Source organism: Chroicocephalus ridibundus, chromosome 17 (genome assembly GCF_963924245.1).
Source record: "Chroicocephalus ridibundus chromosome 17, bChrRid1.1, whole genome shotgun sequence".
NCBI classification, from domain to species: Eukaryota; Metazoa; Chordata; class Aves; order Charadriiformes; family Laridae; genus Chroicocephalus; species Chroicocephalus ridibundus.
The window spans coordinates 3,170,596-3,198,113 of NC_086300.1; the positions used below are offsets into that span (position 1 = coordinate 3,170,596).

The following is a 27,518-nucleotide window of genomic DNA, read 5'->3' on the forward strand; positions in this document are numbered from 1 at the left end:
ATTCCCCCCCCCCCCCCTCCCCTCCATCCCCCCTGGCACCCCGTTGCCCCCCCCCCCCCCCCCCCCGGCTGGGGTGCAGGGACCCCCCCCCCCCTTTATTTTTGTACATGACACCCCCCCTCCCCCCCCAATCCTTCCCTCATCAGACGTGTATATTTTGTACCGAACCGCCGTCTGGAATTGTACATTTATTTTTTAAGAAAAAGGAGGAAAAAAGGCAAAAAAAAAAAAAAAAAAAAAGAAGTAAAGCCCGGGGCGGGGGATACGCAGAGCCCCAATAAAAGGCTGTCCCGGCGCCCGTCTGCTGATGTCATGCTGGGGAGTGATGTCATGGCCGTGCTGCTGGGTGACGTCACGTCATGCGGGGGGCGGAGGGTCACGGGTGCCCCCTCCCCGGGGCGATCCGGTACCGGCGGGGGGGCACGGGATGGACACTCGACCTTCCCAATATGGCGGCCGCCAGGGTTCCACCCGACCCTCCCAACATGGCGCCCGCCACGGTTCCGTCCGACCTTCCCAACGTGGCGGGATGGCGGAGCTGGCGTCGTCAGCTGGGCTCGGCCGGGGCACTCCCGGCCTGCAGCGGCGGCTCATCCCGGGGCGGCGAATCGCACCCCCGGTACCGCCGCGCTCCCCTCGCTCCTCTGCGCGCCCGCGGAACGGGGCGTCCCCGTCGCGGTAGGGGAGGGCTGACCTTCCCAAGATGGCGTCGGCAGAACCCTGCGCCGCTCCTCGCCATGGCCGCCCGACCTCCCCAGCATGGCGGCGCCGCGCCGCCGCGCCCCGCCCACATCCGGTGCAGCCGGCGCAGGCGCAGGAAGTGGGGGGCGCGGCCGCCATTTTGTTTGGCGGCGGCTGGAGGCCGGACGGCGCCGCGGGGCCGCGTTTCCGGGTGCGGCGGGAGGAGGCCGCGGGCGGCGGGTGAGCGCGGGGGGCACCGGGACGGGGCCTGCGAGGCCTGGGCGGTGTCGGGGCTGCGGCCCGCCGGGCCTCGGTGCGGGGTACGGTGGCGCGGGGTGGGCGTGCGGGGTGCAGGGGGCCTGTGAGGAGGCCGGGACCGGCTGCGGGGTGCCCGGCAGCGGCGGAGTTCGGGGGCTGGGGGGTGCGCTGAGGCCTGTTGTGGGGAGGAGGCGGTGTGCCGGGCGCTTTCGGGGTGCGGGAGGGTGGCTGGGGGTGCTGTGAGGGCGGGGGTGCGCTGGGCCCTGCCGGGGGGGAAGATGAGGACGGTTTTGCTGGGAGCGGGGGGGCGGTCCCCAGGGGAGGCACTGGTGCAGCTGGGAGCCCCTGTGCTGTGGGGGGGTGTTGGCAGGGGGCGACGGGGGGGGTTCTGCGGGCATCCTCCCTCTGCCTCTCTGGGAGGAAGCCCCTCACGCTCTTCCCTTCGCCCCCCTCCAACGGTGCTCGCCGGGGGAGCAGGGAGGGGGCCGCGTCCGTGTGTGGGCATCCACCATGGGAGGTTTGGGTGACCGGCTGTGCCGTCCTGGGCGACACGATGCTCCCAGGCCTGCAGTCCCCAAGGCAGTGTCAACGCCTGGTCGCTGCTCTGGGCCTGGCCCTGGCAAACTGCGGCCCGAGCAGCCTCTGCCTACGAAAATCCGAGCCCGGAGCGGGCAGCAAAGTGCTGTGAGTGCCACGGTGGAGGCTGAGCTCTCCCTTCTGCTCCGGGTAAACACCGCCACGGCTGCGTGCTACCAGTCTGCCGGCCCTCCCTGCCCACGTAGCCGTACTGCGTGCCTGCCCCTGCCCAGGCAGCGCCCCAGCCTTGAGGACCGAATTCCTGCTGCGCGTTTGTGCTCCAGACCCCTCCAGAGCCCTGGTTATAAGCAAACAAAATAAGTGGCTGATTGTTTTCCTTGTGTCCTTTGGGACAGAGGGAGAGCAGCAGCGCCGTGGCACGAGCAGCCGCAGCTTTTCCTCCCGTAAAGACTCAGCAGAATTGATGCGGTTCTTGCCTGCCCTTGAGTGTGCGTCTGGTCACAGCAAGCGGCTCTCGCCCACCCTGGCTCTCTGTTCACAGCATTCCCTGTGTGCTTCGATGTCCTCGGCTGTGACATGGGCAGGACGCGGATGGGGTCAGGCTGCGGGGTACGTGTGCCGCATGGGGACCATCCCAGCTGTGTCCGGCTGGTGTGCCTGGCCACCGAGCTGTCCCTGCTCGGGGCTCTGCTCCCATCAAGGTGTTGCTTGTTCTGGGTTTGTCCTGTCACAGAGGAGCCGCAGTGAGTCCAGAGCTGGGGGAGGCAGCAACCAGAGCGGGTTCGGGGCAACTAACCCCCCAGTGAGCCCAGCATGCTCTAAACCAGCTTATCCTCCAAATAGTGCTCAGAGTTTTTTGGGTTTATCTCAAGTCGCCGTTGCTGTTAACCACGGCTCTGCTCCACCTACCCCACGGCAGTGAGCTGGGTGGGGGCCCTAGGTTGTCCCCCCCCACCTGCTTGGACTTGGGCAGCGTTTCTGGGGCCTGTGGGGTGGGATGCAGAAGGAGGAGATGCCAGCTGCCTCCTGACCCTCAGCTGATGGGTGGACGTGGGGAGCTGAATGCCTCGTGACTGCCCTGCTCCGGATTTCCCAACCCCGCCGTCTGGGCGGAACGTGGACTGGGGGCTGCTGCCCCCCTGGCCAGTGGGAAGGCGACGGTGAGGAGCCAGTGTGGCAGCGTTCTCTGGCCAGGTGGAGGCAGAGATTTTGCATGAAAGTCATTTCAATGAACCGCAGCCTGCACGCTGGGGTGAGCAGGAGCCCTTGGAGAGGTGCCGCGATCCCACATCGGCCTCGTTTTACCTTTGGCAGACTTGGCTGCGGATGGGTGCCCGCCCGGGTTGCTCTGGCCCAGCCTGATCTCTGGTGTGGAGTGTCGCTGCCCCGCTGATGGCTGCCAGAGAGGATCTAATCTGACCCGACTCTCTCCGCTGCCGAAGGAGTCGGCTCAGTTTGCAGATGAGGTGTGAATCCACCCGGACGTGCTCTCCGGGGCAAAGCTACCTGGCGAGTGCGTCCTTTGCTTTTCACAGCTCGGCTGCCTGCCTTTGTTCCTGCCTGTCTCGGCTTATCGAGTGTGTCGTGTCCCCAAGGTGTTTTGGCACTGCTGCTTTGGCCGAGTCCCCCGGGGAGACATCCCCTCTTTGCACCTCGCGTGACGGCGGCTGCGCTCCCCGCTGGCTCTCCCGCTCGCAGCCGCGCGTTGCTGCTGGAATGCAAAGGCAGAGCCTGTTTTCCCATGGCCACTGTGGGGCCCGGAGCACAGACCCCTCTTTGTGCTGTGGGGGGCGAGGGAGGGCTTGGCTCCGTCCCGCTGGGAACAAACGGGAACTGTTGGCCCTGCCGTGCCAAGCCGGTGCCATCTGGAGCGTGTGTCGTGTCCGGCACTGAGAGGTGAGTGTGGCACGGAGGGGAACACGGCTGGCCAGTGCCGCCTTTACCACCGCTGCCCGCCCCTCTGCTTCCCTTCTCAGTGAATTGGGTCTGTTTGAGTTAAATTTTTCGACTAAAAGTAGGTCTGCGGTTCCGCACCATGGCAGGCTGGCTGGTGAGGCAGACGTGCGAGGCTGCAAAGCTTTCAGCCACGGCGGCCGCAGGGTGTTAGACCCTGACACAACAGTCGCTGTGCAGAGAGCCACTCTGCTGCTGTTGGATTTTCCGCTCTTGCTGAACGCGTTACCTCCGAGGTGAGGAACGCCGGTCCCCCCCCCGCTTTCCGCCAGCGCCAAGGTGACGGGGCACGTTCCAGGTCAGGGCTCGCTTCCCACTTTGCTTTGCTTTAAAGTGCTGTTGTCGAGGCGCTCTGGTCCTTGTCTGACCTACTTACTTACATCTGGCTGCTTGGAAGGAAGGCAGATTTGCTCTGCCAAAGAAGTAGCTTTCTGCTGGGAAGCAAAGGTGGGCGGAGGGAGCAGGGGGAAGGTGCCCTCTTAACGAGGGGCTGAGTGTTTTGGGTTTCTCCTGCGGGCTTTGCCAGGGCAGCTCTGGCATGAGTGCAGCTCCCAGGGCTTGCTCCTTGTTCTGATGTTCCAAGGTTGGTTCAAAAATTAAATGGTCTTTTCCAGAGCTGAGCCGGCTTCTTTGTCACCAGCCTCAGGGGGGGCTGTGGTACTGGGAGCCGAAACCTGCTGGGGTCTCTTGGTGTGGAACTGAATGTCTTGTCATGATGCTGGGGCTTGGGTGCCTCTCTGCTTCCTTTTGCCCATCCCCTTTCTTCCTCTGGAGTCTCCCGCATGTGATACCATAACCGTAGAAATTCCTGCTGCTCGGCAGGACTGGCCGCACCAGCCGGAGCCGTGCTGCCCTGGGCGCAGACTCTCCCTCTGGCAGCCCCCAGGGCGGAGGCTGCTTGGGAGGGATGCTCGCAGGGAAAGGGGAGAAGCTGCCGGGCGGGTGCGGAGCTTCCCCGGGAGCTCCGCTTCCCCCTTTCCAGCGGGAGCAGGTGAGGTGAGTTGCAAATGCCGCTGGGCAGGGCTTGCCCGCAGCGTGGCCCCCAGGCAGTCTGGGCCGTGGAAAGACGTGGGTGTCGTGCCGGGATGCTGCGTGCCGGGATTCGGTGCTGCCGCGCTTGAGTGTCCTTGTCAGGTCTGACCTGCTGCCGTGGTGCTGCTCCTGCAGCGATGCAGGCGGCGCTTGCTTGTTCCCAGGGCCTGTCTCTGCTTCCTCTGGAGCAGCCGGGCACCTTCCCTGCCTGGCCAGTGGTTTTTCCTCCTGCAGGTGTGGGGCTTAAATCTTCCCTCGCCTGGGTTGGAGGCTGGGTCGGTGGCCCGCAGGTGCTCCTGGCTTTGCCCGGGAGCTGGGAGTGGTGGGATTGCATCTGCAAGAACTGTCTGACCCCATCGATGAGTCTCTCTGTCTGTCACACCCCGTTACTAGATCACATCTCAAAGCAAGCCCTCCTCTCCCTCTGCGCCGGCTGTAAATTTGCAGCGTGTTCTTGGCACCTACCGACCTGAAAAGCAGCCGAGTGTGGATCCGACTGTGCGGAGAACTCGCTCTGACGGGGCTTGGCTTGGTTTCCCCTTGGCATTGACACAGGCGCATCCTTCGCGCTCTTACACCTCCCGCAGCTGCAGCTGCCGCCGGGCCCTCGCCACCCTCGGCCTCCTGCCCCAGCGAGGGCTCCGTACGCCGCCCTATCGATGCTGCAGCCTGGATCAGCCCCTGTTCGTAAGGTTTCTGTAGCTTTAGGGTCTTGCACAAACATCAAGTGTATCCGTGTGTCCCAAAATAACGCTTAAGTGCTGGGTATTCTATGGTAGCTTGTCAGTTTTCTCCTAATGACTCTCGAGTGCAAATCTGGTTAGAGGAAAGATGCATTTCTTTAGCCAATTAAATTTTTTCGAAGCAGTCAGCGATGGTTTTCCGAGTGGCAGCTTCCTTTCTGTGAGGCCATTGTGCCTTTGGGGTGGTTCAGGGTGACTTTATTCTGCGGCAGGGACTGTGCCCTTCCAGTGGGCACCTCCCGATGGCACCCAGCGCCTTGCACTCTGCCTCGGTTACTTCCCCTGTGTATTCTGGATTGCGAATCAGCGCATCTCTGCTTGGCCTTTGCCTAGGAAAACCCTGAGAATACTTGGCCGGCTTTCATGGAACAGCAGGAGACCTTGCGCTCCAGCCCGGCTCTCGCTCGTCTCCTTCAGGGCTGCTTCCCGCAGCCGGGCTTGGGGCAGCTCTTGCAAAAGAGTCGTCACGGGAGGCTGGTGGGCAGAGCCCCCGCGCCTCCGGCCTGCAGGAGAGGGGTGGCAAAAGGGACCAGTGCCGGGGGACTCTGTCCTCAGCCTCCCTGAAAGCCCCAAAAGTCAGTGGAGGAGGAGGGAGGGAGCATCACAGACTCAGGAGGTGGGAGATACCCCGGGGGCGGCGGTGTGTGTGTGTCCTGGAGGCTCCTGGCCAGGGCAGGGGGGACCAGCCCAGCCCTGGGCGCTGCCTTGTGCGCGAAGGGGCGGAAGGGCTGCAGGCAGAGCAGGGGGCAGCTGCTGCGGGGGCACTGCGGGGTCTCAGGCGTGTTTAAGCGCTCTGCCCAAGCGCAGGCGGAGGCTGGTACAGGGGTTTAAGCTGGAGCCGGTCCTGTGGTATTTTAAAGGCGCAGTTATTGTCCATGCAGGCTCACGAGCAGCAGACCTCCAGGCAGCGCGCGTGTTTAGCTCATGGGGTTTCACCGCGATTTTCTTTCACGGTTGTAACTGAACTCTCTGGGTGGGGGCCGGGGGACTGGGCAGACCACTGGCTTTTCTCCTAAAACACCGGCACAGCCCATTTGCTCTCATGGTGCCGTGACCTCTTGCGGAGATGCTGCCTGTTGGGCCCACGCACCAGGGCAGGGCCACCGCTCAGACACAGAAATGTCAGTCCTTCGGCGCTGGCCTGGCATCGCTTCTGCCCGGAGGGTGGGTGGGCTTGTTGCCAGCCGCTCGGATATGGGGGTGAGTCTGGGAGAAAAGCTTGGCGCAGGGGTTTGGTTTGGAAGCGTGGCCTTCAGCGGGGGCCCTCGCCGATTAATGTGCTTTTTTTGGCAGAGGGTTTCACCTGGGCATTTTGCTGTCCCTGCCTGCGACTCAGAGCCGTGTCGGCAGACGCTGCAGCAGCAGACGGTGTCAACTCAGGGTGGCAGGCTGGAGCTGGAGACCGGTTGCCTGCTCCCTCGTAAGCCGCCGGTGCCGTAAGCTCTGCACCACAGAGCGCCTGGTGCTGTTTTACAGAGAACTTAGCACCCTGTCGGTTTTGAGTGACGGTCGGAAGAGCCGCGGGTTCGTTCCTCGCTCTTCCCTGGTAGCGTGTCAGCCGCGGCCTGGCAGAGACCAAAGACTGACGCTGCGCTGGGTTCGCTGTGCGGAGAGTCTTAGAGGTGGCTCGTTAGCGCTTGCCTCTAAACGAACTCTGTGTGAGTGGGCCCCAGCACTGCTGAGGGGAATTAAAAGGCTCTCGGAGGTGGCTTGAGCCCTTCTCTGCTCCCTGTCCTACTTGGAGCAGCCTGAGGCCACCAGTATTTCCCTGGTTCCCCTTGCACCTCGAGGAGCTCCCAGCTCTGTCGGCTCCCGCATGCAGGCTTCGTTTGCTCTAAATGCGCAGACGGTGTTGGAGCCTGCGGTGAAGGGGATGGCGGGTCGTTGGCCGTTGATAAAAAGGCATTTTTATCAGAACGCGAACACCACTGGTCTCAGGAGCCACTTTCCATTCAGCAGTGTATTGTTCTCTGCGAGGCTTGGGCAGTGCAGCACGTTATTCCCAGCCGTGGGTCACCAGCGAAGCAACCGGGAAGTCCCTGTGTCTCCCGCCGCTTCCTCCCGCTGGAACAATCGGAGATGTCCGTTGGAGAGAGTGGCGGCTCAGAGCGGTTCCTGCCCGGTCCCCTCGTGTGCCACCTCTCTCTCCTCGGCTTCCTTTCCCTTCTCGCCTGGCACATGGGACGGGGAGAGGCAGGGAAGTCTGCGGGCCCTCCTGGGACGGGCTTTTCCTGCTCTTCCCTTTGCTGCAGCCTAATGTCAGGACACGATTCCTCGCTCCTGATTAAAGGTTTCCTCTGCCAAGTGAACGGAGCCGTGCTCGGTGGAAAGCTGCTAAAGGCCAGCCCGACTCTGGGGTCCCTTGGTCAGGGCTGGGGAAGCCGCGGCTCCACCGAGGGCTGTGGAATTCGGCCCCGAGGCGTTAGAAACTTTTGTGTTCGGGGTTTTGTTAAAAATGCATTGTCAGTGACCGTGGGTTGTTAATAATTCACAGTGAACGTCTGAGTCCCGCGGGGCTGGAGTGTGTCTGTCTGTCTGCACGCAGAGATGCACCGGCTCTTTGAGACGCTCCAAATCGAGATGGCAGCTCGCTCTCTTAAAGCATGCTGATACGATTTTAAAAGCCTGAATGACCTTAAATCCTGCGATGGCTGTCTTTCGGGATAAATTATTTATGTCGCATCTTCAGTGCTGCCGGAGCCCTTGCTCCTCAGGAATGGGCAGAAATGTCAGGCTTTGGAGGACAGGGTCTGAATTTGGAAGGGCTGTGCTCAGGGTAACAAGGAATCAGGGTTCGGATGGGAAGAGGCGGAAGATAAAGGCGCCCTGCGAGGCGGGGGCGGGAGGGAGGGTGTTTGAGAGGTCCAGCCTTGGAAGTCGTCCCCAAACCGGTGCAGCCGCATTCTGCAGCCGACATCAGAGGGCTGGAAATTCCTCTTGATCTGCAGTTCAAAGCCGCTGCCTCCCTGAGGATGAAGCGCTTCATCTCGGGTTTGCAAATGCAGGCTCGCTGCGGCAGCGAGGGTAGCTGTGAAATACAAATCCGCCACGGCGCCCAAATCCCCCTGAAAAGCGAGGAAACGTGCTTACGGCGTCTGAAGGTCACTGCTGCCTGTCCCGTTAAAAAAGCAAACACTGCCCCCCCCCCCCTCAAGGGATGAGCAGAATCCAGGGCTCCTTGCTGGAGAAGGCATTTCATTTCACTTCATGGCAAATGGGGACTTGAAAAATGCCTGAAAAACGTGGCGTGTTGTCCTGTCCAGGGCAGATCTGGCTAATCCAGCCGTTTTACGGGACAGGGTGACTGCCGACTGCAACATTCTTAGTTTTTAATAGTGTTTTGAACCCAGGGTTGGCAGGGGAGTCCTGATTTGAAACAACTGCCCCAAAGTCGGTGCTGCCGTGGGGCGAGTGGTGCCGTGGTGGTGGTGGGGTCCAGCGTGGCTGCTGAGCGGCAGCTCTGGGAGCAGCTTTCTGCAGGGTCACCTTGATTTCGGTGAACTAACTTTCCTCTGAAGTGATAGCTTTTCACACGTTTTCTTCCTCTCGGTTTTCTCACAGCTTTCTCAGGTTTTGTTTTTTATTTTAAAAGGAAAGCTAACGTGCAAACCTGCCCCTCCTGGCTTAGCCGAAGACGAGCTCTCCTCTGCGCTTTGATCTTGCGGGTGTCTCTCTCTCACTGCCCTGATTCAGGTCTTTCAAACCACTTTCCCTGCAAGCGCAGTGAGTTGCCGCCGCGGCATATGGAGCTCTCAAAGGCTCAGATCTGGCTTGGTGAAAGGATCCCTGGTAAGGAAGAACAAAGGAGAAGAAATGCAGAGAAGTCGGCTGTCGGAGCAGCGTTGTTTCAAAGGGCAGAGTTTCCATAAGGCATACACCAGACATTAAGGGGTGGTAAGCAGTGCTGGGAGAACCCCCTCTTTTTTTCTTTTCTTGGAGGATTTAGCTTGTGTCCCCCTAATGTTTATCAGCTGTGTCTGTCTTCACGAACATTGAAGATCTAGGCTTTATTTTAGAGACAGACACAGATCACTCCAGCATTCCCACCCAGAGCTCTCAGCTTTTCTCGTGGGATGAAATAATCAGCAGCCACCATGTGCTGAGTTCGGTGCCTCTTGATTTTGGTTTTTCAATGTGACCTTTGCCGTTAATCCACAACCTGAACGGGGCCGTGTGCTGAAACAAAATGACCTGTTTCTCAGGAATTCAGCTCCAGTTTATCCTCAAGCTGCTTTAGCTTAAAATCTTCTCTCCCCTCCTCTCTCCCTCTTCTAGGTCAGAGCCTTTATCTGAATGCGGGTTTCGGTGCAGCACTAATTTTAAGGGCATGTTAGATACGGGAAGATAATGACTCATGGTTTTCTTTGTAAAAATACCCCTCTCCTCCTCGGCTGTGCTTACAGGAGGTAATGTTGCTGTGGGATTGTCCCTGGCTGTTCTGCCTGACCCAAGGCTTAGGTGGGGGGCAGCAGGACAAATGGGGGGGACCCGCGCAGTGTGCTTCCCTTGCAGATGTGGCAGTCGCTTGTTTTCTGGCAGCCGACAAACCCATCCATCCGTCTGCATGTGGCGAGGCGGTGTGTCCCTGTCTTGGGAGTATCTGAAGGGGCTCCTCTGACCCCACGTGCCATCGAGGTGCAGAGCTGGGTGGGAAATGTCACCCTGTGAGTAACCAGCTGAAGCAGGAGCGTAACAGGGAAGTGATGTGGGTGTTTCTGTTCCCGTGAGTCGGGAGCAGAGGTGACGGCCCGCAGTGCTGGCACCGCTCCTGTGCTGGCTCAGGCCTGTGACACATGAGACCGAGTCAGGAGTCTCATTACCTGGCACGTTTCTCAGCTGTATTTCTGCTAATTACCTCCAGCTGCTGCTGTTCAAACAAGGCCGGGGCTCTCCTGCCCGTCCCCTCCCGCTGGTCGTGCTGCAACACCGTCACGCCGTCTCCCTGACGTCACGCTTGCCCTAGCAGCAGCTTGCACTGTCCCAGCCCTGCGATCCCACTGCGGGGTGGGAAGGAGCACGGAGGAAAAGCACTCCTGTTGCAACATGTCCTGGCAGCGCTGGCACGTCCCAGACAAGCGCATTATGAGCCGTCTCTGATCTTCCTTTGAGAAAGGTACAGGCTGAATGGCTTTGTCGGGCTTCGTTCCAGTCTGTGGAGCGGCCCGGCATGGTGGGATTGAAGATGAAATTGCTGGACGTTGGCTCTTCTGTGCAAGGCCTCAAGTTCCGTCCGGAGCAAAGTGGCACCATAAGTGTCAGGGGAAGGTGCATTTCCGAGAGGCAGGAGTGAGGTGGCTTCCCCGGTGAGGTGGACGAGGACCCACTGAGTCACGGTGGGTTTGAGCTGGTGCCCTTCCCGGCTCTGCAGAGGAGTGGCTGGTGCCGCCGGAGAACTTGAGATCTCAGATGACTTGGAAAACACCAGAAGGCAGAGGGGGAAATGTCTTCCCAATGAGGGTGTCTGTAGTTGAGGAGTTTCTCACTCGGTAGAAGAGCTGCTTTTAATTAAAAGGCGCTTTATTTATTTATTTTCCCGAATGGCAGAGAGCTGGTGGTTTGCTGGAGGGCAGGGGAGCCGCTGGCATCGCAGCGATGCTGCCGGTCCGTTTTTCCTGTTCTCAAACCTCTGCCAGGGAGTGGGAATGTCTGACACGTGAGGACGGACCTGGTATTATTCTGGCCTCCTGTGTACTGTGGCATCAGTAAATTGCAGTTTACCTAGTCGAAGGTGAGCCTCAGAAGGGATCTGGATTTTAATGCCCAATACAAACCGTTTCAAAGGTTGTGGGCACCTAGGTTTCAGCGCCTGGGTCGTAAAGAAACTTTCGCTGTCGTGGTGGGTATATCTGTGACCACTCTGGTCGCTTGCCCTGGAGGTCAGGGATCAGAAGTCGGAAGCTTCAAGGTGTGAAACTATCGGGTTCTTACCTGGTGTTGGCATTGTGGTCCCCTCCAGTGGTTAAGGAACAGGTTTTCCTGGGGGAAAGACATGTGCGGCCTGGAGAGGGGCATATATCCTCCCGCCTCTCGATCTGCCCTGAGCACCCGAAACTCCCGGGGTGGCGAGTGAGGCCTCCAGTCACCACATTCCTATTCCCTGAGCTGGTGCAGCCGGGACGGCCTTACCTGTGCTGCTGTCAGAGGCACGAGCTTGCCAGGGGCCTGTCCTGTGATCGCCCGGTGATTCAGGCTCATCTTCCTGTTCCCGCTTCCTCTGTGCTCAGTCTCCGGCGCCGACCGGACCTGATGGGCTCTGTGGAGCCCCACTGGTGAAGCACTGTGCGGGCTGGGAGCCATTGTAGGTAAGCCGTGGTGCGGGACGGATTCATTTTGGGCGTGTGATTTGGGCGTGAGATGGATTGAAATATCATCAGATCGATGCTGGGAAGGCTTGTTTCGCTGCTTGCTGGGGCAGCTTCACGAGGGGCTTTGGGTTGTGGAAATGGAGTGGGGCGCAGCCAGCCTTCAGGGTGCTGGGAGGTTATCGACGTAAGATCCGAGTGGTTTGGAAAATCTGCTTTGTCTGTCAGGGCTGTTCGGGGACGGGAACGTCTCTCCTTGCGCAAGCCATAGGACAGCACCGCGCCGCTTCGTCTGCCTTTGCTCGGTGATCCATCTGGCAGATCTAACGGCGGCCGTGGCTGGAGGGGCCTGCTGGGGACGCGTGCCAGGGCTGGCCGTGGTGCCTGCTGACGGGCTGGAGGCTTTCAGCTCCTGTCGCACTTCCACGTGAGCAGCCTCCGGCTGCAGATAAAGGAGCTGGATTGATGGCGCAGGATTAGCTTGGCCGGGTTTTCTCTGCTGAGCAAGGCAGTTGCGTGAAAAACGTCCTGGGTTTCAGCTGCGGACTCTGCGCTGGGGTGAGGGCCCTGGTGGTTTGGGGTGGCGGGGTCATGCTGGCTCCCACTTCTGGGACATGCTCCTCCGGGGTGTTGGGAGAACCCGGCAGCCCTTTTAAGCCATCTGGGAGAGGGCAGCCCCAGCCTCTGCCCCACTTGAGGAGCTCCAGGCACAGGGCACTAGCAAGCTAGCCTGGGGCCGTGTTTCTCTGTGACCAGCTCACCAGCTTTCCCCTCCAGTCCCTGACCGCTTCCTCCCTTCCTGCAGGCATGAGTGACCAGGCTTGTCCCCAGCACTGAGCAGCCAGAGCCGCTGGGAACTGGGCCAGGATGCCGATCCCTCCTCCCCCGCCGCCACCGCCTGGCCCCCCGCCGCCTCCCACCTTCAGTCAGGTAGGGAGCTGCCCGTTGCCCTGGCTGGTTGCAGGGTGGGGAGTTGGCCTGTCTCCTCGTGGTGCTACTTGCCCTGGTCTCTGGACCTCCTCGAGCCCGGCCTACAAGAGCTTCAGGTGACCCCGGGCTGTGCCTCAGTTTCCCTTGCAGCAGACTCTGTATGTGGAAGGGGCTACATGTGGCTTTTCTTTGCATTAGTGTCTTCTGCTCCACGACAGCTCACGGTGGGGGGAGAGCAGGGGGTCTGGCACGTGGCTGTAACTGAGCTGGGCCTCGGGGCTAGGTGGGACGGGGTCTCAACCTCTCCCGTCAAGCAGCAGCGTGACCCCCTGGGGCAACCCCATCACTTGCAGAGAGCACCTGGAGGAGGCTGTTTGCTGGCAGGGGGTGGGGGTGCCTCTGGCTTTGGCAGAGGAGAAGCGGGAAGGTGGGGTCGGGCTGTGGATCGGGGTGTCCATGTGTACAGATGAGCTCCTGCTGAGCTGCTGCTTGTCTCCAGGCGAACACAGAGCCTCCAAAACTGAGCCGAGAGGAGCAGCGGGGCCGTGGGGCTCTCCTGCAGGACATCTGTAAAGGGACCAAGCTAAAGAAAGTGACACAAATCAATGACCGGAGCGCACCGATCCTAGAGAGTGAGTACCTGCCTGGAATGTCCCTGGGAGGCACTCAGCCCCATGCTGGGTGCTGCCGTGCCCTTCAGGATGGCTTCTGGGCTCTCACCTATCTGGTTTCCAGCAGCTCCTCGTTGGAGGAGCTGGTAATACCAGGCTTAACCTCTCTGCCTCTTTCATTTCAGAACCCAAGGGCAGTGGTGGCGGCAGCTATGGCTCTAGCTCAGCTGCGATCCAGCCAAAGGGCGGCCTCTTCCAAGGCGGCGTGCCCAAGCTCAGACCCGTGGGAGTGAAGGACAGCTCAGGTAAGGGCCGTCTGACTGCGGTTTGCCTGGGGGTTCCCTGGGGAGGTCCCGGAGCAGGTGGGGGTTGAGGATCTTGCTGTGTTTGCCTGGGGATTTCAGCTGGTTAGAGACAGGGACCCCAGATCAACACCCTATGTGTGGCCGCAGGAAAGCTGCGCTCTCTCCGTGCCGCAGTGTCCCGCGACAGGGCCCTTGGAGGGCCCGAGAGTCGCGTGTGTTGCTGAACGTTTCTCTCTGCTATTTTCTGTGGCAACCTGCCTTCCAGCCAGCCAGAGCGCGAATAGCAGTGGTGAGAGAGGAGCCGTGTGTGGCTGAGCATGGTGCCAGCTCCCTGCCTGTGCCAGACAGCGTTCCCCGCGGTCTGGCCCCGCTCGGCCGAGCAGGCAGGCTGCCCTGGCTCTGCGCAGGCTTGAGGATGAAGCACGTCGCTCTTGCTGTCTCCTGTCCCGTGCCGTGCCTGGACACTCACTCTTGCTTTCTTTCACCGCAGACAGCTCCAGTAAGCAAACCCTGCAAGTCCCTGGCTCCAGAGCAGCCGCCCCCAGGCCCCCGGTGCCGGCCAGCAACAGCCGACCTCAAGATGATGGTGACAACAGCCGGGGCTCTCCCCCAGAGCTGCCGCGCACGCAGAGGCCCTCCCTGCCGGACCTTTCCCGGCCCAACACCGCCGGCAGCACCGGCATGAAACACAGCTCGTCCGCCCCGCCGCCCCCTCCACCGGGACGCCGTGCCGCTGCACCTCCCGCCCCTCCACCGGCACACGGCGCCAAGGTCTCTTCCTACAACCGGGAGAAGCCCCTGCCACCCACCCCGGGACAGCGACTGCCCGTGAGCAGGGATGGACCCCCCGCCCCACCACCCATCAAGCCCCCTCCCTCCCCAGTCAGTATCCGAACGGGGTCGGGGGCTCAGGGCCAGTCTCTCGCCCCCCCGCCACCCCCTTATCGGCAACCCCCCGGTGTCCCCAACGGCCCTTCCAGCCCCATCGAGTCCGCCCCGGAGCTGCCGCAGAGACACAACTCCTTGCACAGGAAGACGCCGGGCCCTTTGCGGGGTCTCGCGCCACCACCGCCTGCTTCAGCCTCCCCGTCTCTCCAGAGCAGTCGCCCCCCTCCACCGGCCAGAGACCCCCCCAGCCGGGGAGCAGGTAAGAACTGTTCGTTCTGCTGGGCCCGGCTCCTTCGCGCCGTGGTGGGTCAGGCTGTGGCTGCCTGCCCCCGGGGTGTTTGGTGGCTGGCAGGAGATGCCGGGGGAAGAGTCAGCACCGGGACACAGCGAAGCTTCTCCTGCTCGTGGCAGTCGGAGCAGGGATTGAGCCAGGGGCAGTAGCGGGACTGTCATGTTTAATACGTGTCCGTGGTCCTGTCCTCCGATTATCCAGCTCCTTTCACGCCTGGGTTGTGGCTGGGCAGCTGCTGCCTGTGAGGATGGTGTGTTGTCCTGGGGTGGGATGCGAGAACATGGTGGAGCCAGAGCTGCATACACTGTGGCTGCTCCCCTGAGCTTCCTAAATGTTACCGGGGTGGTGACAAAAAGCTGCAGCAGAGCAGGGAGAAGCCTTTCCCTTGGCGGTGGCAGCCAGACAACCTCGCTCAGCGCCCAGGAATTGTCCTGCCCGTCTCTGGGCTGGTTTTGGCGCTGCACGGGCCAGAGCGCAGCTGGTGATGAAGGCTCTGTCGACGCTGGTGCAGGGTTTTGGAGTCGGGCACCCTTCGAAGCTGTGGCTCAGTGAAAACCGCTTGCCATTCCCCCTGTGCACAGGGAGCTGGGTGCGAGCGTGTCCCCACTGCTGGGAGCGGCGATGGCTTTGCCCCAGTGCCCCCCCGCCCCGGCGCACTCCTGGGCTCTGCGTCCAGACCGCAGCTCCCGCCTGGTCCCCTGCCAAGCCGCTCTGTCCTTCCGGCCCTGCCAGAATCCCTCCTTTGAGTTACGGCTGGGGATCTGCTCTGTTAGTCTGTGTGTAATTAGCCTAATGAGGAGCATGAACTGCCACTGTGCATCCGTGGGAGGCTGGGCAGGAGCGAGAGGTGGGTCGGAGGGGCCGTGGGTCCTGTTGCCGCCTCAGTGGCAGTGCAGATGTGGCTTCCCAGCCCCAGCAGGCAGCATCTTGCCTCCATGCGGAGCCGCTGGCCTCAAATCCTTGCCTGTGCGGGCTCGTAGCTGCCCCTCAGATCCCTCTTGTACAGAGGTGTGGGCTGGGAAGTGTGTGGGGGCTGGAGCAGCCCCACTGGGGGTGGGAGGTGAGCCGGGGGCCGGGGGGGCGTGTGTGCGGGCTGGCCGGTCCCCTCCGCTGCAGCTGAGGAGGAGGAGGAATGCAGATGTCAGGAATGAGCAGGAAATCTCTGCTGGGTGCGTGTAGGAGCATCCCTGGGCCAGCCGCGCTGGCTGCCGGTGCGGTCTGGCTCCGCAGCTGGCCTGGAAAGCTACCGCGGAGGATGTCCTTGGCCCTGCTGCCGGAGGGAGGGTTTGCCCTGGGGATGCCGTGCCTTGGCAGGCTGCGGTGGGCCGTGCCGCTGCTGACCCAGCTCTCCTTGCAGCCCCACCGCCCCCTCCACCGATACTGCGAAATGGGGGGCGTGATGCCCCCCCACCTCCGCCCCCCTACAGACTGCACGGCTCCGCCGAGCCCCCCAGCCGAGGGAAGCCGCCACCGCCGCCCACGAGGACGCCGGCCGGGCCGCCGCCGCCACCTCCGCCGGTGCGGAATGGGCACCGGGACTCCATCTCCACCGTCAGAGCGTTCCTGGGTGAGTGGGGCCCCGGGTGCGGATCTGCTGTTCTCCAGGGGCGGGGTGTGGGGGGGTGTTGGAGCCCTTCAGCTTTAGCTGTGCTCATCCCGAGCCTGACCCGCCCCTATTTCCCCCTTCCCTGCAGATGACTTTGAATCCAAATATTCCTTTCATCCCGTCGAAGACTTCCCAGCCCCAGAAGAATATAAATACTTCCAGAGAATCTACCCCAGCAAAACAAACAGAGGTAAGAGGGGAGGAGGTCTCCTGCTGTCCCGTGTGGCCTGGCTCCCCTCCTGCGCTCCGGAGGGTGGCAGAGGTGACAGCACATGGCCACCCGCTGTCCTTTTGTCCCTGCGCAGGGTGGATCAGGAGCCCAGGACTCTGCACGATCCATGTCCTTCTCTCTGCAGCAGCGTTGCCCCGGGGCCTGCACGTGCTCCCCGTGGTGCCAAGCCCCGCAGGCAGCCTGCTGCGCTCGGGGGGGGCCCCGAGGATTTGGGCTGTGCGGATGTGTGTCGTGTCCCCCCCCCGCACCTGCCCCCTCTTTTGCCTGCTCAGCCTGCGCAGAGAAGCGCCGCAGGGCTTGTTCCTGCCTGCGCTAAGCGCCTTCGGTGCTGGAGCGGTTACAGAAGGACCCCAGCAGCCGCCCCCCGTGGCTGAAGCTGGAGTTGGGCGGGGGCTGGAGGGGGTTAAAGAGCCCCTGCGTGTCCCGGGATGGGGCCCTGAGCGGTGGCGCTCGGACCCGGCGCGGTGCAAAGTGCCCTTGCTGCGCGCCGCTGCTGCGCGTCAGCCCTGCGGATCCCGCAGGAGACTCCGGGGAGAATGGGATGCTCGTTTATTTTTAGAGCGATGAATGTTTAATGTGGATTTGAAAAGCCCTGAGCTTTCCATGCGTGCTGCAGCGGCTGGTTCCAGTCGCAAATCCCAGGCTCCAGATCTCTGCGGGGAGGATGAGGCGGGGGGGGGGGAGCCGGCGCGGGGCGGGGGGTTGGAGGAGGGAAAGCGGACGTGCCGCATCCCGCTCTGCGGAGCACTGGGGGGGTGATCTCTGAACCGGGGGGCAGCCCAGCAGCGTGGGGCACGGCGTGCCAGCCACCTCCGTGCGGGTTCTGGTTTCAAACAGGCTTTCTTCTCTTTCAGCTACGCGTGGGGCCCCCCCTCTGCCCCCCATCCCCAGGTGAAAGCGGGCTGCACAGGCAGATTGTTCCTGAGCAGAGAGACGGATCTCCCTCCCCCTTCTCAGACGGACCCTCCCCATCACCTGCCCCCCAGGATCCTGCATGAGAAACTCCCTGCCTCTTCGGTTTTCCCAGCTGCGCCAGGACGAGCCGATGCCCCCAGCCCTGCTCTCTCTGCCAGCCCACCCTCAGCTACGTGCCCCCCCGCCCCGGGACTCGGTGACTGCGCTGGCAAACCCCGACGGATCCTTTTCTCCTCGTTCGTCGCAGATCCCGGGTCCACGAGGACTTGGGGCGGCCGCTGAGCCGCGTGTGGTCAGCTGTTGGGGACCGGAGGTGGCCCCGTGCCCCATCCCTCGGGGCCGAGCAAGGGCCTGGAGAGGAGCTGGGGTCGGCTGGGAGACGGATGCGCTGCGGAATCGGCGGCTGCGCCGGTGGCGGACCAAGGGGGAGCCGGGATGGGCCGGCAGGGCCTCGTTACCCCCCCGCAGCTGATTGCTTTTTTGCACAGGAGCCAGTGGAGGAGTCGGGCCGGGGGGGGGGCGAGTGGGACCAGCCAGGGAGCCCCCAGCGGCGCTGGGCAGGGGCCTGGGGGGCAGCTGGGGGGAGGGACGCCCCCATCCCTGCTCCCACCGGGGGATGTCCCTGATGCCACCCCGCTGCATCGCACCCCAAAACGCCCCCCCCCCCCCCCCCCCCCAGCCCACGGCTTTTCACCCTGCTGGGTTTGGATGTGGCAGCCCGGCTTTTAACACTAAATTACCAAACTTGGAACATTTTAACGAGAAGACACTAATTGTCCGTGGAGGGAGGAAGCCGGGGGTGCTGTTACGGGGGGGGGCTCATTTGTTCTGTTTCCTACAGGGCGGGGGGGGAGCATGGGGGGACCTGGGGCCGCGGGGGGGGCGCTCTGGCTGACGTTTTGCCTTACACACTCCCCGTCCGACTGCTGGCACCGGGCCGGTTTCTCTGTATTTACTCACAGTCCCTGGGGGGGGGACACACGACATTAACCGTAGTTACTGATCTATTTTGTACGTTGTAAAAAAAAAAGCTTGTACTGTAGGAGGACGGTGGGTGCCCTGCGGCTCTACTGAACCCCCCCCCCGCCCAACTCTCTTTTGGGGTTGTTTTGGGGTTTTGGGTTGTTTGGTTTTTTTTGTTTTTTTTTTTTTTTTCTACCACGGTGGGAACTTTCCGTGTTTGGGCTGGAGCGAGGGACCCGGGGGGCGTCCAGCCCCCCCCCCAGCGCTGCCGTTTGGTTTAAATAAAGGTTAAAAAAAAAAAGGTTCTCCCTGAGCGCTGGCTGCCCCTCCCCGGGTTGGGGGGGGGCGGGGGTGAGGGTCTGTTTTAAGAGGAAACAGAATAATAAAGGAGAAGCTTGAAATGGCGTTTAAATAAAAGTAATAAAGATACAGGACTCTGCGAGGGCACTGACTTGGGGCGGGGGGGGGGGGGCTGGGGAGGGGGGGTGCTCTGTGCCCCCCCTAGGGACCCCCTCCGCTCTTTCGGGGGGTGACCAGTACTCTGCCTGCAGCGAGGCTGGTACTGGGAGCACTGGGAAGAACTGGGGAGGTGGGATAGGGGGTGCGGGGAGCAGGGGGAAGGCAGGATTGGGGGGGATGGGGGCACTGGGAGCGGGGGGGGGGGCCAGGACTGGGGGCACTGGAGGCAGGGTGGGGAGGGCTGGGACGCAGAGGCCTCGGCAGACTACAACTCCCAGCATGCCTTGCGCCCTCTCCGCCCACCATCCCTCCCGGCAGGCCCCGCGCGCCCTCGCCCATTGGCTGCCTGGCGGCGCCCTCCCCCCCTCCTCCCGCCGCGGCCCTTGGCGCGGGACGTTGCGATTGGCGGCGGCGGCGGGCGGCGCAGCCAATGAGGCGGCGGGGGCGGGGCCGCCTCGGCCTGGTGGCGGGAAGTGCCGGAGCCGGGGCTGAGTTGGCGCGAGAAGGTCGGTGGTGCCGGGGGCGGGGGTCCGGTGGGGGGGGGGGGGGGGACGACGCGGGGGGGCTGTGGGGACACGGGGGGGCTGTGGGGGTCAAGGCTGTGCTGGGGGGGCAGAGGTATCGGGAACGGAGATGTGTCGTGGGGCTGGGGGTGGCGGGAGAGCAGGGCGATGGAGGGGCCGGCCGGGAGCCGCGGGGCTGGGGGTCCCTCTGCCTGACCGCTGTGTGTCCCCCCCGCCCCGGCTCCATCCGCAGACCCCCGCTCCTGCCATGGCCAGCAGCAGCCCGCAGCGCCAGCCCACCATCGGCTTCCCCCGCAGGAGGAGCGCCCGCCGCCTCGCCGCCCCCCCGGCTAAGAGCGGCCCCGACCCCCCCGCCCCGCGGCTCCCGCCCAGCCCCCGGGCCTCAGGCCCCGCCGAGCTCGGCAAACACCCCGCCCGGCCCGAAGCGCTGCCCCTCAGCCCCCGCAAGCGCCTGGGTGAGTCCAGCCCCCCCCGCTGCCCCCTCCCCTGGGACCCCTCGGGAAAAGTTGGGGGGGGGGGTATCCCTTTCCTAAAGCCGCTGTGGGGCTGGGACCTCCCTCCCCTCACCCCCTGCAGCAGCTTCCCCCGCTTTCAGGAGGAAAAGGTGCTCCTGGGGGGCCCTGTGGGGCTGAAGGGCTGCCCCGTGGAGGGGGCTGAAGCACAAAATTCCCCCCTGGGGAGAGCAATGGCGGGGGGGGGGGGGGTTACGAATGGCCTCTTGGTCGCTGCTCTGCTGACCCCCCTCCTCTGCAGGCGACGACAACCTCTGCAACGTCCCCCGCGCCCTGCCCTGCTCCCCGGCCAAGCGCAGCAAGGAGAACCAGGGCCGCCGCTTGCTCTTCGGCGACCCCCCGGCCTCCCCCGAGAAGCCGGGCAGCCCCGGCCCGTCCCCACGGCGTGGGGGGCAGGAGACCCCCCGGAGCTCGGGGCTGGGCGGGCAGCCTGCCCGCGCCCGGCTCTTCAGGCAGGAAGGTGAGTGTCATTGGAGAGCGGGGGGGACAGGGTCCCGGTGGCACCGCAGCCCCCCCTGAGCCCTTTCCCCCCTTCTCCCACCCCCCCGCCATGGCGCAGGCACATGCTACCAGCAGGTGAAGCGGGTGCTGCACGCCGCGGTGCCCGACCGCCTCCACGGCAGGGAGAGGGAGACGGGCGTCATCCGGCAGTTCCTGCGGGAACACGTTGGCGGGCGCCGGCCTGGAAGCCTCTACATCTCCGGAGCCCCCGGGACCGGGAAAACGGCCTGTCTGAGCCGCGTCCTGCTCGACTGCAAGGTGTGCCGCGGGTTGGGGGGGGGGGGGCGTATCTCGATTTGGGGGTGCAGGTGGAGTAGGTTGGCAGAGAAAGGCGGGAGGAGTGGCAGGGAAAGGTGGGCAGCGGCGTAACGCTCCCGTCCCCGGCAGGATGAGCTCGCCGGGAGCAAAACCATCGTCCTCAACTGCATGGCGCTCAGCAGCCCGCAGGGCGTCTTCCCCGCCGTGGGGCAGCAGCTGGGGCTGCCCGCGGCCACCGGCCGGGAGGGCGTGCGGAGGCTGGAGAAGCAGCTGACGGCCCGGGGGCCCATGGTGTGAGTTTCCCTGCCCCGGAGAGGTGGGGGGGATGATGGTGTGGGGTCCCCCCCTCAACACACTGAGTGTGGCCAGCCGGGAGAAGCGGCCCCGGCAGCGGCTCCCCCTGCTCGGGGTGCTGTGGATGGGCCGGGGGGGTGGTGGGCAGAGCCGGGGCTGACCCGAGCTCCCCCCCGCCACCCCGTCCCTGCAGCCTTCTGGTGCTGGACGAGCTGGACCAGCTGGAGAGCAAGGGGCAGGACGTGCTCTACACCCTCTTCGAGTGGCCCCGGTTGCCCAGCTCCAGGCTGGTCCTCGTGGGTGAGTGCGCGGCGGCGTGGCCCTGCCGCCTTGGAGACCCCCCCGACTATTTTAGGGGGGGCTGATGGTTTGGTTTGCAACCCCCTCCCATCCACCCGCTCCCAGCCTCATCCTTCTTCCCTCCCCTCCTCACCCCGCTGTGCCCGCAGGGTTGGCCAACGCGCTGGACCTGACGGACCGCAGCCTGGCCAGGCTCGGTGCCCGCCCGGCCGGTGGCCCCCGGCTGCTGCACTTCCCGCCCTACACCAGGGAGCAGCTCACCGCCATCCTGCAGGAGCGGCTGGGGCAGGTGGGGACACGCGGGGACGTGCGGGGGACACACACGGTGGGGGGGGGGCGCTCCGCCCACGGGGGTGGCAGAGCTGACACGGCGCCGTGCCTCGGCAGGTGGCTGGTGACACCGTCCTGGACGCTGCTGCGCTCCAGTTCTGCGCCCGCAAGGTCTCCGCGGTCTCCGGTGATGCTCGGAAAGCTCTGGATGTCTGCAGGTCAGCACCTGCCCTGAAACGGCGGTGCCGGGACCAGTGTGGCCCCCGCGCCGGGGGTGCCCGTGCCGGGGTTGCCCGTGCCGGGACGGGCGCTCAGGGCTGTCTCTCCCCAGGCGCGCCGTGGAGGTGGTGGAGCTGGAGGTGCGGAGCCAGACCCTGCTCAAGCCGCTGCCCGGCGGTGAGTGGCTGCTGCGCCGGAGCCAAAGCCCTGCGGGGGGGCACACGGGCACCTCCGGGCCGGCCCCCGTGGGGGTCTCGGGGTCCCTTTCTGGGGTGCCTCCTCTGCGCTGCCTCTTGGCCCTCCTCGAGGTCCCCTGCAGCTCTGTCTGTCCCGCAGGTGACTCCCCGGCGTCCCCCGTCCCCAAGCGCGTGGGGCTCCCGCACATCTCCCGCGTGATCTCGGAGGTGTTCGGGGACCGGCTGGCGGCGGGCGGCCGGGGGCCCCAGGGCGCCTTCCCGCTGCAGCAGAAAGTGCTGCTCTGCTCCCTGCTCCTGCTCGGCCGCCACCTGCGCGCCCGGGAGGTGACACTGGGGAAGGTGAGCGGCCGTGGGACCCTCTCGGGGCTGGATTTGGGGAGCGGGCGGGTGTCCCCGGAGTCTCCTTTGGGTGCCATGCCGTGCAACGCCTGCCCTGCCTTCCCCAGCTCCACGACGCCTACAGCCAGGTCTGCCGGCGGCAGCAGCTCCCCGCCGTCGATCAGGCCGAGTGCTTGTCCCTCGTCACCCTCCTGGAGTCCCGCGGTGTCCTGGAGCTGAAGAAGGCCAAGGAGGCTCGGCTGGCCAAGGTACTGTGGGTTCGGCGGCGGGGCAGGGGTCCGGCAGTGGGGCAGGATCCAGCGGCGGAGCAGGGGTCCGGCAGTGGGGCAGGGGTCCGGCGGTGGGGCAGGATCCGGCGGTGGGGCAGGATCCGGCGGCGGGGCAGGGGTCTGGCAGTGGGGCAGGATCCGGCAGTGGGGCAGGGGTCCGGCGGTGGGGCAGGGGTCTGGCAGTGGGGCAGGATCCGGCAGTGGGGCAGGGGTCCGGTGGCAGGGCAGGATCCGGTGGCAGGGCAGGGGTCTGGCAGTGGGGCAGGATCCGACAGCGGGGCAGGGGCAGGGGCAGGTGTCCGGCAGTGGGGCAGGATCCAGCGGCGGGGCAGGGGTCCGGCGGCAGGGCAGGATCCGGCAGTGGGGCAGGGGTCTGGCAGTGGGGCAGGATCCAGCAGTGGGGCAGGGGTCCGGCGGCAGGGCAGGATCCGGCGGCGGGGCAGGGGTCCGGCAGCGCAGCGCTGAGCAGCTCCTCTTTCCCCCAGGTCTCCCTGAAGCTGGAGGCGGCGGCGGTGGAGCACGCTCTGCAGGACGCGGCGCTGGTGGGCAGCATCCTGGCGCAGGGGCTGTGCTAACGCCCCCCCGCCCCCTGACACCCCCCTCCCTCGGCCGCTGCCCCCCCCTGGGATTTGGGGGCACGAAGGGTTTGTCTGGGCCGCGGTGGGAGCAGGGAAACGGCTCCCGCAGGCCTCGGCTGCTGTTGTTTGAGTCCTGCCCAGGGTCTCTTTGTCCAGGGCAGTTTTATTGATGTTATTAATATTATTATTAATATTATTATTTTTGTGTGGCCGGAGCTGGGAGGCGGGAGGCTGGCACCCCCCCAGCTTTGCGGCACTGGCCGTGGGCGGTGGGTGCTCCGGGGGCCCGGCCTCGCTCCCCGCTCTGAGCCATGGACGCCTTTGCTCCTGGGTCCTTCCCAGGCGTCATGAGCCCCCCCCCCCAAACCCCCCCGGCTGGAGGAAGGATGGGCCCGGTGCTGGGGGGCTGGGGGTGGGGGGGGGGTGGGGGACGGACAGCGAGGCCCCCTCCGTCTCCTGCCATTAATAAAGTCGTTTGGGTTCAGCGCTGGCTCCTGCCTCTGCCTCCCCCCGCAGTTCCCTCCCTGCCCCAGGGCTGGGGGGACCCTGCCATGTCCGTCCCCCCCCATCCCCTCCCCTCCCAGACTGCAGCCCCCTTCCACCCCCCCACCCCCCCCCAGCTCCTGGCCCCGGCTCTTCCGCTTGTGTTAAATAATAGACGCTTTGACCTAATTTTGCAGCTTCCCTGGCTGGGGGAGGTGGGGGGGGCCCAGGCAGGCAGGGGAGCGGGGAGGGACGGGGGCTCCGTGGGTGCCCTGTCTCCAGCCATTGCACCCCCCCTCCCGCTCCAGCCACCCCCCCTCGTCCCCCAGGACCCCTGGCTGCCCCCCAGCAGCTCCTGGCCAGGGGTGGGGGTGGGGGCTGGGTCCCCAGCGTGCCTCAGTTTCCCCTGGCCCCATGGTGTGGTCCCAATGTGTGCCCACCCCATCCTGGCCCTGCTTCCCTGGGCCCTTGGCCTTGCAGGGTCCCCACGGGGTGCGTGACACGGGGACACTGGCCCTGTCCTTGCTCTGGGCACCCAGGGCCAAAGCTGAGCCTGGCGGGGTCGCTGGATGCCACTGTAGAACTGGGTTGTCCCCCCCCTTCCCACCTCCCGTTTTGGCACGCTGTGGCACTGCCTGTCCCCGCTGTGGCAGGGGACACCTTGGGGACAGGGTGGGCCCTGGCTGGCAGGTCCGTTCCCAGACGCCGTTCTGCATGGGGAGCAGTGGGGAAACTGAGGCAGGGGTGGCACGGCAGGGCCGGGGGTGGCAGCAGCCCCAGCCTGGCCCCGAGCGTGGCTCAGCCCGTCGCTGCCGTGGGGTTATTTATAGCTGGAGCTGCCATGTGTCAGACGTGTGCGGTGGCACAGGGCGGGTGGCGGGTTCAGGCCAGGCTGCACCCGCTCTGCTCCATGTCCCTGCCACCTTGCCATGCCGGGGGGCTGAGGGGACCTGTCCCCTCGCACCACGGGGACAAGCGGGAACCGTGGCCTTGCCACCTATCACCAGGCCGTGGGGCTGAGCGGGTACCGGCATCCCCACACCTGTGGGTAGAGCTGGGCTGGGCACCATGTTGCTGGGAGGGCCCCTGGTCCCCCCGGGCCGTGGCGGCCACATCTTGCCCTGCGCCAGCCCCGTGGCCGTGACGCAGCCCCACGGCGCGGAGCCATGGCACGCGGTGACGGTGGGTGGAAGGAAGTGGCTGGCAGCGTGTGTGACCGCAGTGACGCGGCGGTGACGTGGGTGGGCACCACGATGTCCCTGCTCCCCGCATCCCCCTGGCTCTTCCATCCCCCCCCCGCCCTGTGCCCACCGTGGGCAAGGTGGTGGCTGTGTGTGGTGCGGGGGCAACCCCACATCTGGGCCCAACCAGCCGTGCTGGGCACCCCACGGCAAGGCTGGGGGTTCCCCGGTCCTGGCACTGTCCCCAGGGTGGCCCAGCTGGGCGGTGGGGACGGGGACAGGGGGGTGGCGTGGGGGACGTGGCCCCGCGGCGTGGGATCGTGGCTCCCCTCGCCGTGCCAGCCAGCCGGGATGCCCGTGGCCGCGCCGGCCCCGGCTCCGCTCTCTGCCGCAGTGGATGAAAAATCGATAGCGCAGACGGATTCAGCCGCGTGGGTGCCGGAGCTCCCGCCGGAGCCGTTCATCACCGCTCGGTGAGGGGCCGGCAACGCCGCCGTGGGAGCACTGTGGCTCGGGGACGCGTCCGCTGGCGCCCGGACACCCCGGGACACCCACAGCGTGGCCGGTAGCTGGGGCGGCAGCAGTACCGGGAGGCCGGCGGGGCCCTGTCCCCCGGTTCCTGCACACGTGTGACCGCGTCCCCTTGCTCCGGCACACACGTGCCGTGCCCACGGGGCTGGGCAGTGCCCGGCCATGCCGCCGGCAGCCCTCCGAGTGCGTGTCCGGCCGCGCACCCGCCCGCATGTGCGCGGCGGGGGCCCGGTGTCCCCTCGGCGGTGTCCCCGGTGTCCCCGGCGCCCCAGCCGCCTCCTGTCCTCCCCTGCACTCTCCTTACATAAGCGCCACGTGGCGGGCACGGCCCCCCCCCCCCGCCGCCGTCACCGCCGGCACCCAGATTCCATCTGACAGCCCCGTTCCGCTCGGCTGCGCTCCTGCCGGGCACCGGGGCCGGGACCCCACATGACCCCACCGCACCGGCCCCGGGCCCCACGCCGGGCGAGGGCTGCGGGGCCTTGGCGGGACGGGGACATCAGGGACGCAGCCTTGTCCCACCGGCACCCCCCCCGTTGACGCCCCGGCGCCCCGCTGTCCTGCCCGCTCCCTGCCCGCGTCCTGCCAGGCCTCAGCGCCCCGACGCCGCGGGACAGGCTGGGCCCTGCAGCCGGGCAGGATCTGGCCGGCAGCGGGTTTGGCCCCACGGGCAGCCCCACGGCGGGGAGGCGTGAGGGTCCCCGGTGCCCGGTGGCCACCCCGGTGGGCCGCAGAGGGGGCGGCGAGTTGGCCGCTGCGCACATCTGGGAGTGATTTGGCACATTCCTCTGGGCTGAGCACATGCCGGTGGCTGGGCCTCGCCGCGGCCGGCAGCCCCGGTGTGCTGGGGAGGGGGCTGGTGGCCACACCGGGGCTGTGGGTGCCGAGGCCTCGCTGCCGGTGCCTGGCCCAGGGTGTCTCCCCCCTCACTCTGCTGCACACACAGGGGAAACTGAGGCACAGGAGTGCTGCTCAGAGCGACCGGTGGGCACCCAGCCCTCGTGGCGTGGGTGCTGTGGGGCCTGACAGGCACCCAGGGGCCCTGGGCAGTGCGGGGGGGGGGGCAGCGGGACCCCCACAAGCGTGTGCTGAGGCTGCCCAGACTCGTCACACGTGTGTCTTGCCGGAGCAGCTCCCACTTCGCTGCCCCCCAGCCCTCGTGCGGGTGCAGGGACCTGGGTGCCACCTCTGGCCTCCTCCCCACAGGGGACGGCAGGGCCTGGCTCCCCTCCTGCCTCAGTTTCCCCCGGCAGCAGGCGAGGAGCGGCAGAGCTGGGGGTCTGCTCAGCCCTGCCCCACGCTCGCCCTGGCTCTGGCTGCCCCGGGGGCTTCACTGCGTGGGGGGGGGGATGGGGACGGGCCCCCTCCCCCGCCCTGTCCCACCCAGGCGGGGCCGTGGGGCTCCTGCGGGGCGCTGGCCCTGCGTGGGGCAGTGCCAGGGCTGCACTTCTCCTTTTTCTTCCCTTTTTCACAGCAAAGTTGCTTTCACCCCTCGCGGGCGCTGGCTGGGCTGTGGGTGGGCAGCCTGGCCGGGGCGGGGGGGGGGCACATGGGGGCCCTGGGGCTGTCACCGGGACCTGGGGTGGGGGCAGCTGGCGGGGACAAGGGTGTCGGGGGTGCAGGAGCGCGGGTGATAGGCCGTGTCCGTGTCAGGGTCCATGTTCATGTCCGTGTCCGTGTGTGTCCCTGTCCGTTTCTGCGTCTATGCGTGCGTCCGTGTCCCTATTCGTGTCCATGTTCATGTCCATCTCCATGTCCCTGTCCTTGTCCATGTCCGTGTCTGTGTCTAGGCATGTTTCCGTGTCCCTGGCCGTGTTCGTGTCCATGTCTTTCTCCATGCCTGTGTCCATGTCCATCTCCATGTCCCTGTCCATGTCCATGTCCATGTCTGTGTCCCTGTCCCTGTCTGTGTCCCTGTCCATGTCCGTGTCCATGCATGTGTCCATGTCCCTGTGTCCATATTCCTGCCCATGTCCATCTCCACGTCCATCTCCATGTCCACATCCGTGTCCATGTCCGTGCCCGTGTCCATGTATGTAGCTCCGTCCCTGTCCACGTCCCCATCCCCAGCCTCAACATCTCACCTGGGACCAGCCACCCAGAACCCCCCCCACGACTCCCACCCCTCTTCCCCCCCCCCCCCCAGAGCCCCCTGCGTACCCCCCTCCCCAAACCCAGCTCATCCGACGCCCTCTGCGCGCGCGCGCGTGTGTGTGTGTGTGTGTGTGTGTAGGGGGGGAGCGTGTTTTCCTCATTCCCTGCGGTAGCGCGGCCCCTTTAAGAGCCTTCCCCGCCGCGGGCGGCGCGCGCACCCACTTTCTCCCCTTCCGCCTTCTGGAGACTTCAAAGAGTTAC

At 65.2% G+C, this 27,518-nt stretch overlaps 2 protein-coding genes across 4 annotated transcripts; both read left to right on the top strand.

Moving 5' to 3' along the window:
• The first annotated feature begins 803 nt into the window (after positions 1 to 803).
• Positions 804 to 18,240, top strand: WIPF2 (WAS/WASL interacting protein family member 2). 3 transcript variants are annotated; one of them, XM_063354416.1, is made up of 9 exons: positions 864 to 921; positions 2,018 to 2,085; positions 12,312 to 12,436; positions 12,936 to 13,068; positions 13,233 to 13,352; positions 13,843 to 14,499; positions 15,890 to 16,099; positions 16,227 to 16,328; positions 17,225 to 18,240. In XM_063354416.1, exons 3-9 carry the CDS (start codon positions 12,374 to 12,376, stop codon positions 17,263 to 17,265), a joined length of 1,326 nt encoding a protein of 441 aa, XP_063210486.1. In that variant the 5' UTR covers positions 864 to 921; positions 2,018 to 2,085; positions 12,312 to 12,373; the 3' UTR covers positions 17,266 to 18,240. The 3 variants fall into 3 exon arrangements, with proteins under 3 accessions (XP_063210484.1, XP_063210486.1, XP_063210485.1); XM_063354414.1 differs by lacking the exon at positions 2,018 to 2,085 and having other exon boundaries at positions 804 to 921; XM_063354415.1 differs by lacking the exons at positions 864 to 921; positions 2,018 to 2,085 and adding an exon at positions 8,363 to 12,064.
• Positions 18,241 to 19,179: 939 nt separating this feature from the next.
• On the top strand, positions 19,180 to 23,320 carry CDC6 (cell division cycle 6). Its single transcript, XM_063354468.1, has 12 exons — positions 19,180 to 19,213; positions 19,464 to 19,686; positions 19,985 to 20,203; positions 20,303 to 20,502; positions 20,632 to 20,795; positions 20,990 to 21,096; positions 21,246 to 21,385; positions 21,484 to 21,584; positions 21,698 to 21,762; positions 21,922 to 22,121; positions 22,229 to 22,369; positions 22,876 to 23,320. Exons 2-12 carry the CDS (start codon positions 19,479 to 19,481, stop codon positions 22,963 to 22,965), a joined length of 1,635 nt encoding a protein of 544 aa, XP_063210538.1. The 5' UTR covers positions 19,180 to 19,213; positions 19,464 to 19,478; the 3' UTR covers positions 22,966 to 23,320.
• The last annotated feature ends 4,198 nt before the right edge of the window (positions 23,321 to 27,518 follow it).